The 16361-nt window shown below is 40.2% G+C and overlaps 1 protein-coding gene and 1 long non-coding RNA gene across 2 annotated transcripts in view; one reads left to right on the top strand and one right to left on the bottom strand.

The window, feature by feature from the left end:
- Positions 1–16361, bottom strand: part of LOC136440468 (gem-associated protein 5-like) — a 77060-nt gene that overhangs the window by 8047 nt on the left and 52652 nt on the right. Inside the window, exons 17-23 of the mRNA XM_066436516.1 lie at positions 15525–15623; positions 13428–13565; positions 11756–11903; positions 10171–10287; positions 8209–8419; positions 7631–7766; positions 7114–7316 (exon numbers count right to left, since the gene is read on the bottom strand). Of these exons, the coding sequence (XP_066292613.1) occupies positions 7114–7316; positions 7631–7766; positions 8209–8419; positions 10171–10287; positions 11756–11903; positions 13428–13565; positions 15525–15623 (1052 nt within the window). The remainder of the gene's footprint in view (positions 1–7113; positions 7317–7630; positions 7767–8208; positions 8420–10170; positions 10288–11755; positions 11904–13427; positions 13566–15524; positions 15624–16361) is intronic.
- Positions 8343–12004, top strand: LOC136440470 (uncharacterized). The gene is made up of 2 exons (XR_010756674.1): positions 8343–8448; positions 11779–12004. It is a non-coding gene; the product is annotated as an uncharacterized lncRNA (long non-coding RNA).

Genomic DNA, 16361 nt, shown 5'->3' with positions numbered 1-16361 from the left:
CCCCAAATTCTGTAACACTATGTCACACATATCCATACAGCATATGGACTACTACACTGGTCAACAGGGACTTGTTTGGAAGACATGTGGCTCAGTGTAAGGTGAAAGATTGTGAAACTCAAAAATCACTTTAAGTTTGATATATAGTAGATTAGTGTGGGTACAGTGGAGGATCTCAACGGTGAATCTGCACACGTCAGGGTCAACTGGCTCAGCAAGTGAGTCACTGCTATATTGTATATGTAGGTGTGGCGAGCCACATATTATTCATAGCCAGGAGAAAAGGAAAAAGATATCAAAAGGAGTTAAGATGAGTTAAGACAGTGACAAACAATCTTAGTCATTGACTTCACAAAATATCTCTAATAAAGGGCCTGAAAAAGACATAAACAAAAAGTTGTGAGCACAGGTAGCTGATGTAACACTACTTCATCTAAATTCTGGAGTTTTCTGTTAAACAAATCTGGCAAGACAATAAACCAACCTTTTTTCCTGTTATATATCAATATCATAGATTATCTTTGTCACTTATGCTATACATGCTTTTTTTCCTTCTATAGTCTTGCTGATACCATAATAGTGTCATTTGAAACTACCGTCTGTCACACCAAGAATGACTATGCTCTCGGATGGGGGTAACATTTTTCTGGGGAGAGAATATTTGCCATGATTATCTTGCTGCTAATTACCTTTTATGCAGCAGCTAGTGTCCCTTCCTTGGCTTGAAGAGAGTGCTAAGGATATAAATTATCTTGTTCAAGGAAATAAAAACTTGACAAAACGGCCACACCGCACACATCAGCCCTTCAGTAATACTAATAGTGTGTCACAGTGTGTCACACAAGTGTGTCGCAACCTGGGGTACATCACCACCTATGCTGGTCAGTCAACCTAGTCATGGCAACGTGTGCATTATTCATAAGATGATAATGGGATGCCAAAGCTTCATGTATTGCAAAACTAATATTTCCAGGTGTTCCTGGTTGTCTTAGGAGCAGTCCACTATTACACAAAAAATCAAGGCAAAAAAGGAACCAAGAGACACCAACTTGATTTTCTGCATGACATCCGCGCGCATAGATTTTTGGCTGTTCTAAAAAAAAACACCTCCTCCGAGGCTCCACGGAACTCCGGAACTTGCCCACTTAGATCGCCGCAAAAGGTCAGCATTGTGCCGGCTTGTCGTAATACTCGTTATGTAACATTACTACCACAAAATACGTCAGCATGAAAGTTCACAATAAAACTGGGGGCGTAATTGTGGATTGGTTTGCCATTGACATTGGCTAGGGGAATGTTACGTTTGCACAGTTGTACGAGACACTCGCGGCGGTGAGTGAGTAAGAATCACCCAGAATCAAACACGACCTTTCCAGAGAGGCTTTCACCTTTCTTTTGCAAAGATTGAAGACATGGGGGAGGAGCTGAGGCATTGGTATGGAGGTTTCACAGCAAAATTTGTAAGTGTGAACAATGGACTGTTTAATATGGAGTTCAATGCCATTGTATGTCATAACATTTTTTGTCAATATACTAAACATCAATCACTTAAGCTGAGTCTTCTATGATAAACAAGACAACCTACATGTACCTCCAACAAATAAAGACTTTGTTGGTTGTTTTATAACATTACACTGTGTTCTGTGGTTTAATTCGCAATAAAAGCTTTGTAATCCTGTGTTTTCTCCATAAAATTAACTTGGTGTGGCCTAATGGACCATTCTGAAAACATCTCTATTAACAAAAAAGTGAACTTTTGTGTAATCACCCCTGTCCAAAATTGAATTTAAAACGTCCTCCATTCAAAAATTACGTGCCACCTGCAAGACAACTGTCCTGTCAAGTTACACTGACCTTTAGGTTTTGTTGTTTATATTCGTAATTTACTTGCGAAACTACAGACTGTCAAATGCCACCATGTATCTTAGCCAAATTTCATGCAGTTTCCATTGTTGCACAGCTGCTGACGTTTCTTTCCTGGTATGCTGCGTAGGCCCAACTCGAGCTATTTTACACATTTTCTGTGGCAAATTTCATTGAGTACAGTACGCTTGCCACCAGCACATTGCACTTAATTTTTGACCGTGCTTAGGCCGCTGTGGACATAGCTTTACAAGCTAAGACCCTCGACACTTTGCCAGTTTAACAAAACACCCCAACACACTCCCCGTCATGTTTACGTTTTGAGGAGCTGACCTAATCATAAGTGCGAGCAAGACAGCACTTGTTCAAACCTTACTGCAGTTGAATGCCCTGCGAAGCTATGCAGCCGTTGAATAAGCTAGAAGAATTTTTTGTGTCCTTCTACTAGTTCAGAGGTCACTGGATTTGAAGAATACTGTAGCCATTAGGGGTGGATACCGGTTCGGCTCGATCAGGTTCGAGTCCAGGTTCAGGTCCAGAGGTTTAGGTTCAGGTCCGGACCTGAACCTAAACCTGAAGTTGATATCTTAGTAATACTCGGTAATATCAAACCAATGTGTATTTGAATGTTGCACTTACTTTCAATTCCTTTCTGTCAGTAACTAACAAGCAGACTTACAACACTTTTTATTTCATCAAAACATAATTAATTGCCTTAAATAAAATATCCAGAGTTCGAAATAAATTTGATAAAACTAATGAAGAAAACCACCTTGAGAAAACAGATCTTGATAGTTAACTCCTAGCAGCTCCCTCTAGTGAGCAGGCTGATAATTGCACTCTTGCAACTTGAAGGTACCACTTACTAGAAAAGCAAGATGGCCGCCGCTACTAGCGCTAGAGGATTTCTCGGTTCAATCAAGGAGGTTAATGCGTCCCAAACTCGTAAAAATGGACTGAATACACTTGTACAAGAAAGAAAAGATGTTGTTTGCCCCATATTTAATTTGTTTGAGTGCTGATTCTTACGTTTGGAGTGAAAATTTACGCGAGTTTATGGGCACTAATACTCGGCACCTCGGCACCAACCTCGTGGCTGTGTGGTAACTTTTAATGTTGTTTTTTTCGTAGCACATTTCAGTATCGACCTAAAACTGAACCAACAGTTATAGAAAGAGGTGAATATGGACTTATTTCAGGCTAATTTAGTTTGATTCAAGGCTATTTTTCCCCTTCTGTGGCCAGAACTGAGGAGATGTCTAAATATTCTACTTTGTTCCGACTTCCGGGTCCAAAAAACCGGTTCACGACTTTCGGTTTTTTTGACCCGGTTCTTGCATGTTTTTCCGGTCCAAACCGGTCCAGCCGAACCGGTATCCACCCCTAGTAGCCATTTTTCCAAAGAATAACCTCAAACCAAGGAGGTTATATACTTGCTCCAACAGCTGCAATTGAATGGGAATTTGAAAGGCACTTCCTCGTTGGCTGTACCCAAGCTGACCGATAAGGTCATCACTTATACTAAACATTGTGTGCGTATAGACCGATCCCAAAGCCACGCCCCCTGTTCGATTTCGAACACCTCCGTCAAAAACAGGGTTTGACGGACCAAACATGGCCGCCGCTGCTAGGTTGAAAATGATGCCACTGACTTCGGTTTAGCTTTTGTGGCACTGAAACCCTTTCAGAGCGGGCCAAAAAAGAATGCTCTCTTCTTTGTTGAAGGCTGTATCCACCGGGTGGGGGTAGGTTTCTGACAAGGGGGGGTAGGTTTCTGACAAGCAGGCGATGCACGTGTAAAACAGGGTTCATATATCTGTGACAGGGTTCCCACTGTATTGACTGCATGCGTAACAGCTGCATGGTATTTAGTAACTAAGGATTAAAATGCATCCTTTTACTTCCCTGTTCACTTTCAAGTTAACCAGTTTCACACACCAGTAACGGAAGAGACGAAACTCTGCGCTAGTGGACTTTGTAGTAGTCAGCATGTGGTACAAGCTTCCTCTCCTTGAGTGCCCGATCTATTTTCTTTTTAAATTCGTTTTTGTTCTGAGCATGCATTCAACCAATACAGTGGAAAACCTGTCCCAGATATACGTACCCTGCTTTACGTGCCATTTCTGCCCCACCAACGCTGTTTTTGACGGAGGCGGGCTGAATAGAACAGGGGGTTCTATGGGTCTTCTATTCGTTCGATATGGTGTTCGACAAGATCGGTCTATTGGCTGCCAGCGCATGCGGCTTCCCATACCATATTATGGCATACACTACACTGGTTATTTTCAGTGTCCCACGCATGTCGCAGCATTTACCATACCATATTGCATACACTACACTACACTGGTTATTTTCAGTGTCCCACGCACGCCACAGCATTAGCATAATTTGCACATCATTGTGTACGTCTATGTCTAAGCTACCTGCATACTAAATATCATAGAAATCTGTCGTTCCTTTGTTCCGTTATTCTCCTTAGAAGATTTTCACAATAACGCCTCTGCAGTTCCAGAGCAAGCTGCTAGGGGGCCCAACCTATATTACTTTTTTATTACATCACAAGCTATATGCCACCCAAAAATCAAGACCACAGCACGTCCAGGTCAAAAGATACAAAAAACAAAGTTCTGCTGCAGTACCAAGGTCACATACCAGGGGGCCCAAAATCGACCTTGAACTTCAGCTTCACAACACCTGCCCACAAATCAAATATCATCGTAATCTATCAAGAGGTTCTTGAGTTATGCTGACTACAGTAGTGCGTAAACACAAACAGACAAACACACACACAGACACACCCTAAACTATATCTCCATTTTTATGGAGATAAAAATGAAAAAAACAGTCTAGGGGTATGCACTCACTCTACCAGTCTACATACATACCAAATTTCAGCAAATTTGCCCCAGGAATGACCGAGATGAATCGATTTGAAGATTTGACAGGAGGAGGAGAAGAAAAATCATACCTCGACCAAAAATATATATTATGCAAATTAGGCCCACATTTGCATAATTTATATTAAACCATGTTCACTGTTACAAAACTTCCAAATGCCACAAGTATGAAATTCCAGTTACATGTATCTACCAATATGGAATTACAGTATTCTCATTAATTATGCAAATTATGTCTTCATTTGCATAACTTATATCTATCAATGTCCCTTTATTATTCAGTTACATATGTTGCATTTTTGAACTGTTTATTTAGATTTGCATTATCACAATTTCATCATATCAAGTAACACTTTAAGCTATCAACATAATAGAAACAAATATACAGGTTTTGTTGTACATCCCTCTGTGGTTTGACCAGCTGTCGGGTCCTTGGGGATTTCGTGCCCAACTTTGGAAACCGACAGGTGACACCTGTCACAACATGCCTGGAATGGAAATATAGATAATCCTCATTAATTATGCAAATTCAGTCCCAATTTGTTTAATTTGCTCTTCAGTGTGTACCTGTCTGTCTAAGCTACCTGCATATTAAATAACACGAAAATCTGTCGTTCCTTTCTTCAGTAGTTATTCTCCTTGGAAGATTTTGACAAAAACACCATTGCAGTTCCAGTGTCACATACCAGGGGGCCTAAAGTCGACCTTGACCTTTGTTCTCCTAACACCTACCCACATACCATATCATTACAATCCATCCAGACGTTCTTGAGTTATGTGGACTACAACCAACCAGACACGCACACAAACTAACACACGAACACCCGCACTCAAAACAATATCTCCATGAAAAAATCGCAATTTTCATGGAGATAAAAACAATATATTTTGACCATATTCATAGTATGGGCAAAATCTATCTAAAAAAGGTATGGAAGTCTAATTTTAGCAAAGAAGGCTATCATGGCTATTGTAGCATTTGCTAATAAATTATGATGCATTAATTTGCATGATTTTTATCTAATAATGGTCCACTTCACTTGACTTCCAAATGCCGCAAGAATGAAATTCCCTTCATTCACCACTACGGAATTACAGACTTTCCTTATCAATTATGCAACTTAGGTCTTCATTTGTATCATTCATATTTATTGATATTTCTCTTTATCTCAGATACAGGCGCAGTCAGATGAGCAAAAGTTAGGTGTGACAGGCCGTTCAGTGTAATATAACCAGCTGCTGCCGCGCCGCGTGCCTACGAAGCTGGTGTGTTACGCCAAAGGGCGGTTATACCGGCTATACAGATACAGGCAGTGTGGGAAGTGGTAGCCTAACATCTGCTTGGAGTCATTAATTGGAAACAGAACAAGACGTCAGCTGTTCCAAGATAGGGGTGCTTTTTGAAAATTACAATAAAAGCAGTTACGGTGTAAAAGAAGACAACGTGCACCATTACGCACAACCTAGCAGACGATTTGCCAAATTACACACCAATGCGACAACGTGATCGCTAATTGAAGCTAAAAACATTGGTAGACAAAACTGAATAAAGGCATTTAATCCATTTTGCTATACTGGAAAATTGCTCAATTGCTTCAAAGTAATATACTGAAGTAAACATTTCCTGAATGGGAGTTGCTGTGGATTTGAAAAACATAGGTGTGGCCATATCAAAGCTTTTCAGGCAACATTCTGAAATATTACATGTACCTAAGTATGTCAAGTTTGCATTTCTGCCGGTATCACTGATGATGTATCTAGCTTAGCATATATACCAAAATACACCGTTTTCAAAAATCCTGGATATATATTTTCCTGCGGATTTAGGTGAAGTAGTGTTACCGGTACTTATCGACCAACTTTCAAGCCCAACATTTCAAAGTGGAACCAACTGCAAAGATGCTGCAACAAAGCTTATAAGTAATTGCAAGAACACTGGGGATAGTTAAGGCCACACCAATTTATTTTCTTGGTTAACGGAATAAAAAAAATGCTACATTGAAAAAACAACATGAAAACAGAATCTCAGAGGAATGTTATTACTTTGGTGCACACAGTATCAGGGAGTGAACAGGGTCAGGTTTTCACCCCAGCCTTCTGTTTTCATGATTTTTTTTGGTGCTAAAATAAGAAATAAAAATACCTTAACCAAGAAATTGAATTGGTGTGGCCTAGTCTCGAGACACATGTGTTTTCGGGCAATGTATTTGATCAAATCTCCGGAAGCGTTCAGGACGCGCTTGGGAAATGTAACCAAGAAATTAAGATGGTGTGGCCTAAATACAAAAAGAAAAATATCGACCATAACTCTCACTCAAGCCAATGACATTTACTGCCTGTCACATGACTGTACCTTTGCAGTATTGGCAGGTTTGCTCCCTGTTGTGAGTGTTGCTGCAAGCTGCTGACACAACTGGAGAATGTTGCCAGTAGTCAGGTCAAGTCCAGAGAACTGACACCACACTTGTACAACGTAGCCCAGGAATGACTGACCCTGGACCAAGTAGGGGGACCAAGGACACAAGGGGTCCGACTCACCGGTGTGCAGAGAAAACTCTGGAGATGGGCGAGAAAACAAGATTCTATTGGTGAGGAGTATGAAGCAATGAGAAGGTTGGCCGGCAGGTGATATTGTTTCAGGAGAGTGTGGTTGCGAGGATGGACTTGCAGTTGTCATAAATTCTTACTACCTTTGCAAACAAGGTTATGTTTTCAGTAGCGTTTGTTTATGTGTCTGTCTGTGAGTATGTGTATCTGTAATGGCATGTTAATCTATGTTTGCATAATTGATGAAAGTTCATAAATCAATTATGTCACCCCAGTAATATGTCAACCCAGTAATACATGGTTATCTATTATGTAGACCTAACCTGGTAAAGAAATTGGTCTGCCCAATTCTCCCCAGCTGTAGGGAACCATCATCTGTGCCCAGCCTTGTGACAAACAGCCAATGTTGTAGAGACCGTGAACAAGGACTTCATGGAGGCACAAATTTAATCTGTGGACCTGGACCAAGAAAAGGAATACAGTATTACTGTACCAGGTCTCATCAAGTTGTATCATTATCTGAACTTAAACATTAATCTTACAGAGATGTCCCTATAGGTCAACTGGTAGAAGTCTCACAATTGAGCTCCTGGTTCCAATTAGTTGCTAACTGGGTTGGGGCTGAACACATCTTTCTGAAGGGACATAAAATTGGGGGTCCCGTGTTCAAGGAGGTGTCTTTAGCATATCAAATGGGAATGGCTAGCAACCCCTCCCTGTAAAAAATATACCCTCTGTGCCACTAGGCACTACAAATGTCAGAACAAACTTTCCTCTCACAACATGTACAGGCTAGACAACTTCAACAGTGGAGAGATACACACACTGTCAGAGAGTGTGTTTCTGTTCACATATTCCCAAACTAAACTTAACAACTGACGTCTTTTTATGAGTTTTGAACCTGTAGTTGTTTGTGGTTCTTGAGAAGATCTTGCCCTTCCAGCCATTTACACTGAAGTTGGCACTCATATGCATATCTACATGCCACTGAAGACAGCTGATCTTCACTTCCTGCTGCGTCTGCTATTTTTGCAGCCACTCTGAGGGTGTCCAGATCCCCTCTTCTGGCCAGGACAGCTGCAGCGTCACACGGCTGCTGCATAGCAAGGTAGCTGGACATCAGGGCAAAGAACACACTGTGGTCAGTATGATGAACAGAACATCTTTCACAAGCACTCTTTACATCTAATGAATTGATTATGGTTTCATACTTTATTTGTCATGTCTATACTGATTAATACAAACTTGTCACCTGTTAGCTACATGTATACATGTACATGAGCCGATCAGATCACTAAACAGTTCTTGTTTTAGCTTTTGTCTAAATGCAATGAATGTGCATTATTATCTTCGCTGAGTACTAGTACTCGGGAAGATTATGTTTTCGGTTGAAAAATCTGTTGGGTGGGTCTGTATGTATGTCAGAAGCATAACTCAAGAAAACTTCAATGAATATTTATGATTTTTGGTAGGTGTGTAGTGGTTGTGCAAAGGAAGGTCAAGTTCGAAAATGGTTCACCTTGCGTTTTTCAACAGTACTGCAGCGGACTTTGAATTTTTTTGTGTTTGTATGTAGGCAAAAAAAGTGACGGAAACGTTGATGGATCTTCATGATTTTTTGCAGGTGTGTAGATGTTGTAGAAACGGAGGTCAAGTTCAAAAATGGTTCCCCTGGCATTTTCCGTCGGTACTGCAGCGGGCTTTGTGTGTATGTGTATTTGTATGTCGCCAACATAACTCGAGAAGCTGTAGATGGTTCTGCATGATACTTAGTGGGTGGGTAAGGTTTACAGAAAGGAAGGTCAAGTTCGATAATGGGCCTTCTAGCGGGTATCTAAAGTATTGCAGCGGAGCTTCAAAGTTTGGGGTGAAATTTTCTGGAGGCGACAGGTTCATGATTTTTTTTATAGTGGATGAGTCTTGGGGCAGGGAACAAGTGGTGTAAGTTTGGGCCTCTTGACGACTTGTTTTGAGCTGCAGTGGGCCTTTATGTATGAAACTTTGGAGGAGGATAACTCATGCAGGGTTTGGTGTATCTTTATTGCTTTTGGTACGCAGGTACCTTAGGTGATGATTAACATAATGAAATGTATAGTATGCAAATTGGGACTTCATTTACATAATTAAAGAGAGTAATGTATAATCCCATTGAAAGCTGTTACTCGACCTAAATTCAGGGACACTTAAAGGATTGCCTGGCTTGGGATTTAGGTCACCCAGCTGTGTGCCAGCTGTGCGCCCTTCATTTGGTAATAACTCAAGAAGGGGTCAATGGATCATCATGACTTTTGGTTTGTTAAGTTATAATTTGATTTAGATAGATGGTAATTATGCATATGGGAGCCAATATGCATAATTGATGAGGAAACACCATAATTCCATAGTGATCAATGGCAGGAATTCGATACTTGTAGCATCTGAAAGTTCATTAAACTTGTTACATATATCAGCACACTCTACACATATACTAGTCCTGTACCACCAAATGATTTTTAACACTATCTAGACTGGACTCATTCTCCCCCCCCCAGCATAACTTCCAAATGGTATGGTGCATGATCAAATTTGCAGTGGGTGATAAGCATGTAAATATTAATCACTCTCCATAATAAGCCTTGATTATTTGGCGAAGATAAAGTGTTCGTGGAACTCTAGTTATTATACAATCATGCATTTAAAAATGTATGTTTTGATTTACATTCTTTATTTGATAACTTTTCTGACAGACAAGGAATCAGCCTTTCCTGACATAGTTTTATATCAAGCATTCACATATTACTAGGTAACTAATACTCTGACTAATAGTATGTTTTTCACAGTCTGTCAATCACCTTTCCACATGCATAGGTACAAAAGTTCTCACCACTTTGCTGCCTGCTCATAATGATCTTTCTGCAGTTCAGTTGCCCAGGCATCGTACACATCCAGTAATACAGGGTCATGGGGAGAGAGACGGACTTTGGCCAAGGCAACGGCCTCCCTGGGATATCAAGAAAACACAGGAGAAACAACATTGACAATAATAATATCACACACATGGACTCTCCTGTATTCATTAATATCCAAAGCCAGGAAAATATTTGATCAACTTTGATGAATGCATTCTTTTATGTAACACTCAATACTGTGCAAGTCACTCCAAATTGCATCTAATTTGGCTGAAGACATTAAGAGCAAAAAATTACAGCACTGTGAGCCTCTACAAGGCAGACTATTACATGGTACACATGCATGGATGATTGAAAGGAAAGTCCTCTTGCCCATGGTGCTCGACAGTCTTTAGTTCTACGGGACCGGTAAATTCAATTATTTCGGAAGGTACTCATAATAAAACTCATTCTTAGATGCCTATTACCGAGGTTCTGTCATTGGCTTTTGAAGAATCCCCAAAATTATTCAGTGTACTGGTGAACATGTTGTAATTTGCTTGCCCAGGTGTCTTTTGACAAAGGAGAGCAATGCGGGGTGGGAACAGGGGGAATCTTTTTATCTGTAAGATGATGATGATTTTTAGAGTAGTTAATGCTTGGGTTGTAGTAATTTGGACTGGTCCATTTTATATTAGGGTGCCAATGGAATGTGGAATTTAAACAAATCACTTATGGACTGGTGTGGTTACACAAAAGATTGCTGTTTTTAATAGATTTTTTTCCGAAAGGTACACTATGCATGGCAGTTCCTGTGGAAGAATTTATTCTGGCATAGGGGACACAAGCTCCATTTTTGACTGAAATGACTTTGCGATAGTTTCCTTTTGGGCAGAAATCTTTACACAGGGGTGATTTTTAGAAGTACATTTTTCCATGGGGAGGGAGATGGGTGAAATATGCTGTATTTGCTGTCGAAAATGTTGCGCTTCTAGTATTATTATCTACATGTACATGTAGTTTCTATGAATAGTATTGCCCCGACTGCAGAGAGACTAACTTTCTCTGGTTCACTTTCAGAGACTAACTTTGAAAGTGAACCAGAGAAATAAGCAAACATCCAAACGAAGACATGTACAGCAACATTGCATGATGTACCACAAACATTTATATATGTATATTTCTTTTACTCATTATAAAGTGCATACACTTTCCTAGTTACAATGTACAGTAAAACAGATGGAAGCCGACTTTATAACATATCTTTATGTGTCAAACTTAATAAAATAAAACTTCTTTTAACACTGCACTTAAACTTAACAGATTGTCACTGTGCTAAATGTGATGTTGCACATGCACAACCAAACTCTGCCAGTGTGAACAACGAGCAGACTGTGCACTTTTACTCATCAACAAATGAGGTTCTGCCACCATGGTAATGGTTGCATGACCAACTTTGAAAAAAAAAAGCATTCTTGTTTTCTTTGTTAATTATATTTCATGAAGTAACAAGTGTAACCATTGCAAGGTGAAGAACAACAGACAAGACACAGACTGACCTGGAACAAAAAGTATTCTCACCTGAACATTTTTTTGTTTTTCAGCAAAACAATTGCCTCAGGGACTTTATGACAGGCCATCAGGAAGGTTACCGCCTTATAAAGCTGGTCTTGGCCACAGAGTTGCTGTGCATAGGCCTCAACAGTCTGTAACCACACGTCATGGCCAGCTGAAACACAAGCATTCCCAAGGGTCTACAAATATCGTCACATGGTGTCTTGTACAACATGTCTTCCAAGTTTCTCAAAACAGTAAATCATTTGACTAAGACTCTGTCCTTCTATCTGATTATTGATTAATTTACAGAATATGGCTTCCAGGCTACAGAGTTGGCATAGACTGATTCCCACTTTTTGTTTACCAGGACTGGTAAAGCATCTGATAGTAATTTTGACTAACAAGCGAGCTGGACAAAGTGACTTAGTATAATGAAAGCTTATCTGTGTTGGTAGTAATCATAATACAATGCTACACTTTCTTCCAACACTAAGGTATTCACGGATCAAATTTTCGACGACCACTGTCACCTTCTTCAGGATCAATAATGACCAATCACTGCCGAACGTAAACTCGCGAGAGTTACAGACACGTGACTTTATTGACACATGTTATTACGTATACGTTACATTATGTAAACGTGCCAGGAAGTTTAGAACGCCCACTGTCTCTGTTGTGTGATGGCTGGAGTGCCCTGATGTATATGGCCTCCTTTATACCTCTCATAAAGTAGTCCTGCTCAGTGTCCAGTATTCTGACTTTGTCCAGTGAAACGGTATGGCCCGGAGATTCAATGTGGATGTGTTGAGAGACTTCAGACGAATGCGAGCTGGGGCGTTTGTGTTCAAGGAATCTAATTCTCGGGTTGTTAAAGGGGCATATTGTGACATGAGCATAAAACAAAATTCTTTGTTTTGGATTATTTTTCTACATCATTAGTTGAATCTACCTTATTACACTGCACAGCAATATTCATCACGTATGGATGCGATAGTAGTATCGTGCGGACGACTTAAAAAAAAATGTATACGCAATCCCCACCACCACTTGACTTGTCCGCCATTTTGTCGAACCATCGCCGAACACGCGATAGACGTGCGACGTTCTGAAGTTTGATCACTTGTGGTGATATTTTCCTATGACGCTTGATCTCCGACCCTAACGGTCGATTCGATAATTTCTTAGCGTTCTACGCTGGCTTATTTGCATATTAACTTGTAGGACGCAAGTTAATTTGTAAATGAACCAGATTTTACACGTTTTGCGTCGTTTATTAATGGTGGAAATGTGAATCTTAGTGTAGATCTTTCAAATTCTTACTATTTGTAGTTTTTGCCCACCAGATTCTACAATATGCCCCTTTAAGACGTCACGTTTGGGACTGCATTCTTAAGAAGTAGATGACAATCGCTACATTGTTTTTTGCTCAATGATGTGTATGTGTTACACGTCTGTACATTTGGGACGGCATTGTGATGCCGTTCCCTGTGACTGTATATATCTAATGTTAAATACTTTGTGTTTGGGAATAAGCAGCAATCCCTGTGCTGCAGTGCAATGTGAACCAGTCAGAATTGCCTTGAAGAAGGTGACAGACGGTTATTGAAATGTAGGTTGAATAAATCACTTGGTTGTGTAAAAAAAGAGTTCTTTTATTCTGTACAAATGCCATGTAGTACTATTGCATCTGACTCACCTAGAGGTGCCATGGCCACTAACCAGTCAGTCAGCTGGCCGTGTTGGCTGGCCATCTGCAGGGCTCCAACAATGTCACCTTTCCAGATGGCCAGCTGCAGGCTATGATCCAGATGCCCGTTCTCTAAATGGTTCAAACCTAATGACAAAAGGAACACCTAGCTTTCTGCTTTCCCAGAGTAAGTCCGTCAATGCAATGCTTTTTTATTGATTAGCAATGCATGTATGATAACCTGAATATATAGTCATAGAATCATTTATGTCATGCCTGGGCCTGATACGGGTGTTCCGGACCGTGTGATAATTAAGGGTTAATGACCCGCCCCGAGGTGTATACGGTGTCATAACGCCTGGCCATGTGCTATAACCACCGAATAAAACCACCGAGTGAGCGAAGCGAACGAGGTGGTTTTATGAGGTGGTTATAGCACATGACCAGGCGTTATGACACCATATACACCGAGGAAGAGGCGGGTCATTAACGTTATTATCATATAGCTTATCCAAACTGACGCATATAAGAGTAGACAATTTCTGTTTGACGCATAGATCCCTTATACTATTAAGAATGCATTTCAGAATTCACATTTGTCCTTTTTTAACAGAAGACGATGAAGAATATGTACAACTGTTGCCTGATTTATTTATTTCAACCACACAGGATAGGAGGGTCGGTTTCAGGTCAGTCAGAAAATGTTATCATTGAAGAATCTCCCTGCAACATGACCTCAGATAAACCTGAATAGAACACAGGTTCTTTGGCCAGCAGGAAATGGAACGCGCGGAACCTTAGATAGAACGTGGTTTCTTTGGCCAACAGCAAATGGAACACGCGGAACATTTTTGGGAATTTCAAATTTGTTTTCCCTTTTTCATGTATTCTAAGGAAATTTTTAGGAATTCTAAGACAATAAAGATTTTTTTAAACAAGGTTAAGAAAAAGATTCATCAAATAGATACCCCCTCTACAAAATGCAACGGTTATAAAGATTTTTTAAACAAGGTTAAGAAAAGGATTCATCAAGAAGATACCCCCTCTGCAAAATGGAACGGTTGCGTTCTGACATGACGTCAATAAGTGGTGTGTTATGGCGTGATAACAGACCACTTATTGTGGGCAATGGAGGCTTCTGATTGGTCGACGCCATCTACCTATGTGATAATTTCCCATATTCAGGGTTCGGGAGTTGTCACGGGCAGAATATTAAGAATGCATTTCGAGCGCGCCGGTTGTGCCGCCGCCGAAAATTCGAATAGCGGATTCGGAGGTTAGAATCAATGTTGTTACAGTTTAGTGTTTGAGGACACAAAACTCCCTCAACTTTTGGTGCTTTCCGCATTGAAATGTGTGTTTTTTCGGGTGGGCATGACATAAATGAAATACGGTTCCAGCCCTCCCGCGGGTCGATCCTACCCGCGGTCGGGCTGGTACCTCGGGTGATATGGAATACCCTGTGTTGTATTCTATATGTACATGTATATCCGTTTGTACTGTACAGATCATTCATTCACTTTTCTATCTGATCATTCATTCACTTTTCTATCTGTAACACTCACATGATAATACTTTCATCCTCTTACACATGTGTCTACAAGATGAAGTGTCAATAACAAATGTCAACATTTCTTCTGAATATGCTTCATCAACGCTACAAATACATTTCGTTGTTACCTGCAATTTTGTCAAAATTCTATCTCTAATTGTTTAAGTCAAATTAGCTACAAATACCCAAGCCTGCTGCAGACAGTAGCTCTGTAATTCTTGAGATTTGAATATAAATTGGTAATGATTTGTCACTGCTCTGGAGCATAATCTCATCAAAGTATGTTCTTATTGGACACTACTACAAGTACAAATGTACATGTATTTGGAACTGAAAATCTAAATATCCATGTAGTTTTTGTAGGCTGCTTCACACATTCATAATACTGAGCCTGATTTTATCCAACGTGCAAAATAGTTACATTGTATTTTTGTCTTTTTCTGCAATCTTGAACCTTTTTCCCAGATTGTAGGTTGTACATGCCTTTTTCAATCCCTTATCATTATGGAAAAGGTTACACTTCTAACATAGAATTTATATTTTGCTAAACTTACTTTCTTCTCTGAAAGTTTTGTACAAACTTTTCCTGTCAAAGAAAAGCCCAAGTCCAATGAGGTCTCCACTTCCAGAGGCTACGTCTCTGTCACCTCTTTCTAAAGATAGCAAGAACATGGCTGAAGAGTTTTTCGCTTGTGAAATGCCATTCCTTTCCAGTCATTTGACACAGTAGTGTGAATATGTACATGTAGACTTCTGATGTGAACTGGACAGATGTGTTTGGCAGTTCCAATGTTATTTCCAATAAAAGAAGTTTAACATTCTATTATTAATTGGCTAACGGGGGGTGTCCATAGTCCGGTAAGGTCCATAGTCCGGTAAGGTTTTAAAAATCATTGTTGTGGAGATATGCATGGGTCACTGCATATAATAAGTACACCTAGTTATGGACTAAACCTTCATGTAAATCACCACGAAGTTGGAGTATGTGTTGAAGTTGGTAAGCCCCAACGGATAAAGATTTCAAAAATTGCACAAGTTTGACGCCTTCCGTGCGGGTTGACGAGCGAACGCATCAAGAACATGCCCTTCGAAACTCTTTAATTTCTCATCGTAGAAGACAACATGTAAAAGGATACCACCATATATAGGAAGGACATTCATTAGACTTCCTCTTAAAACAAACCTATATACCATCTTTGCCTTTAAAGTTGGATAATCGGAGTTAAAATGACGCCGCAGTGTTCATCCTGTCGCTCCACTATCTTTACCAATGACGTATGACGGCAGCCAAAAGAGGTGCCTAACACAATTAAATTAGTCAACCCGCCGGTAGAGCGCCGATCATTCCCGAAAATTGAACCCTACCGACTGAAAAAATCCCATAGATATTG

Source organism: Branchiostoma lanceolatum, chromosome 8, assembly GCF_035083965.1.
Source record: "Branchiostoma lanceolatum isolate klBraLanc5 chromosome 8, klBraLanc5.hap2, whole genome shotgun sequence".
Lineage (NCBI taxonomy): Eukaryota > Metazoa > Chordata > Leptocardii > Amphioxiformes > Branchiostomatidae > Branchiostoma > Branchiostoma lanceolatum.
The sequence above is the reverse complement of the archived record's forward strand: the minus strand, read 5'-3'. Positions and strand labels throughout refer to the sequence as shown.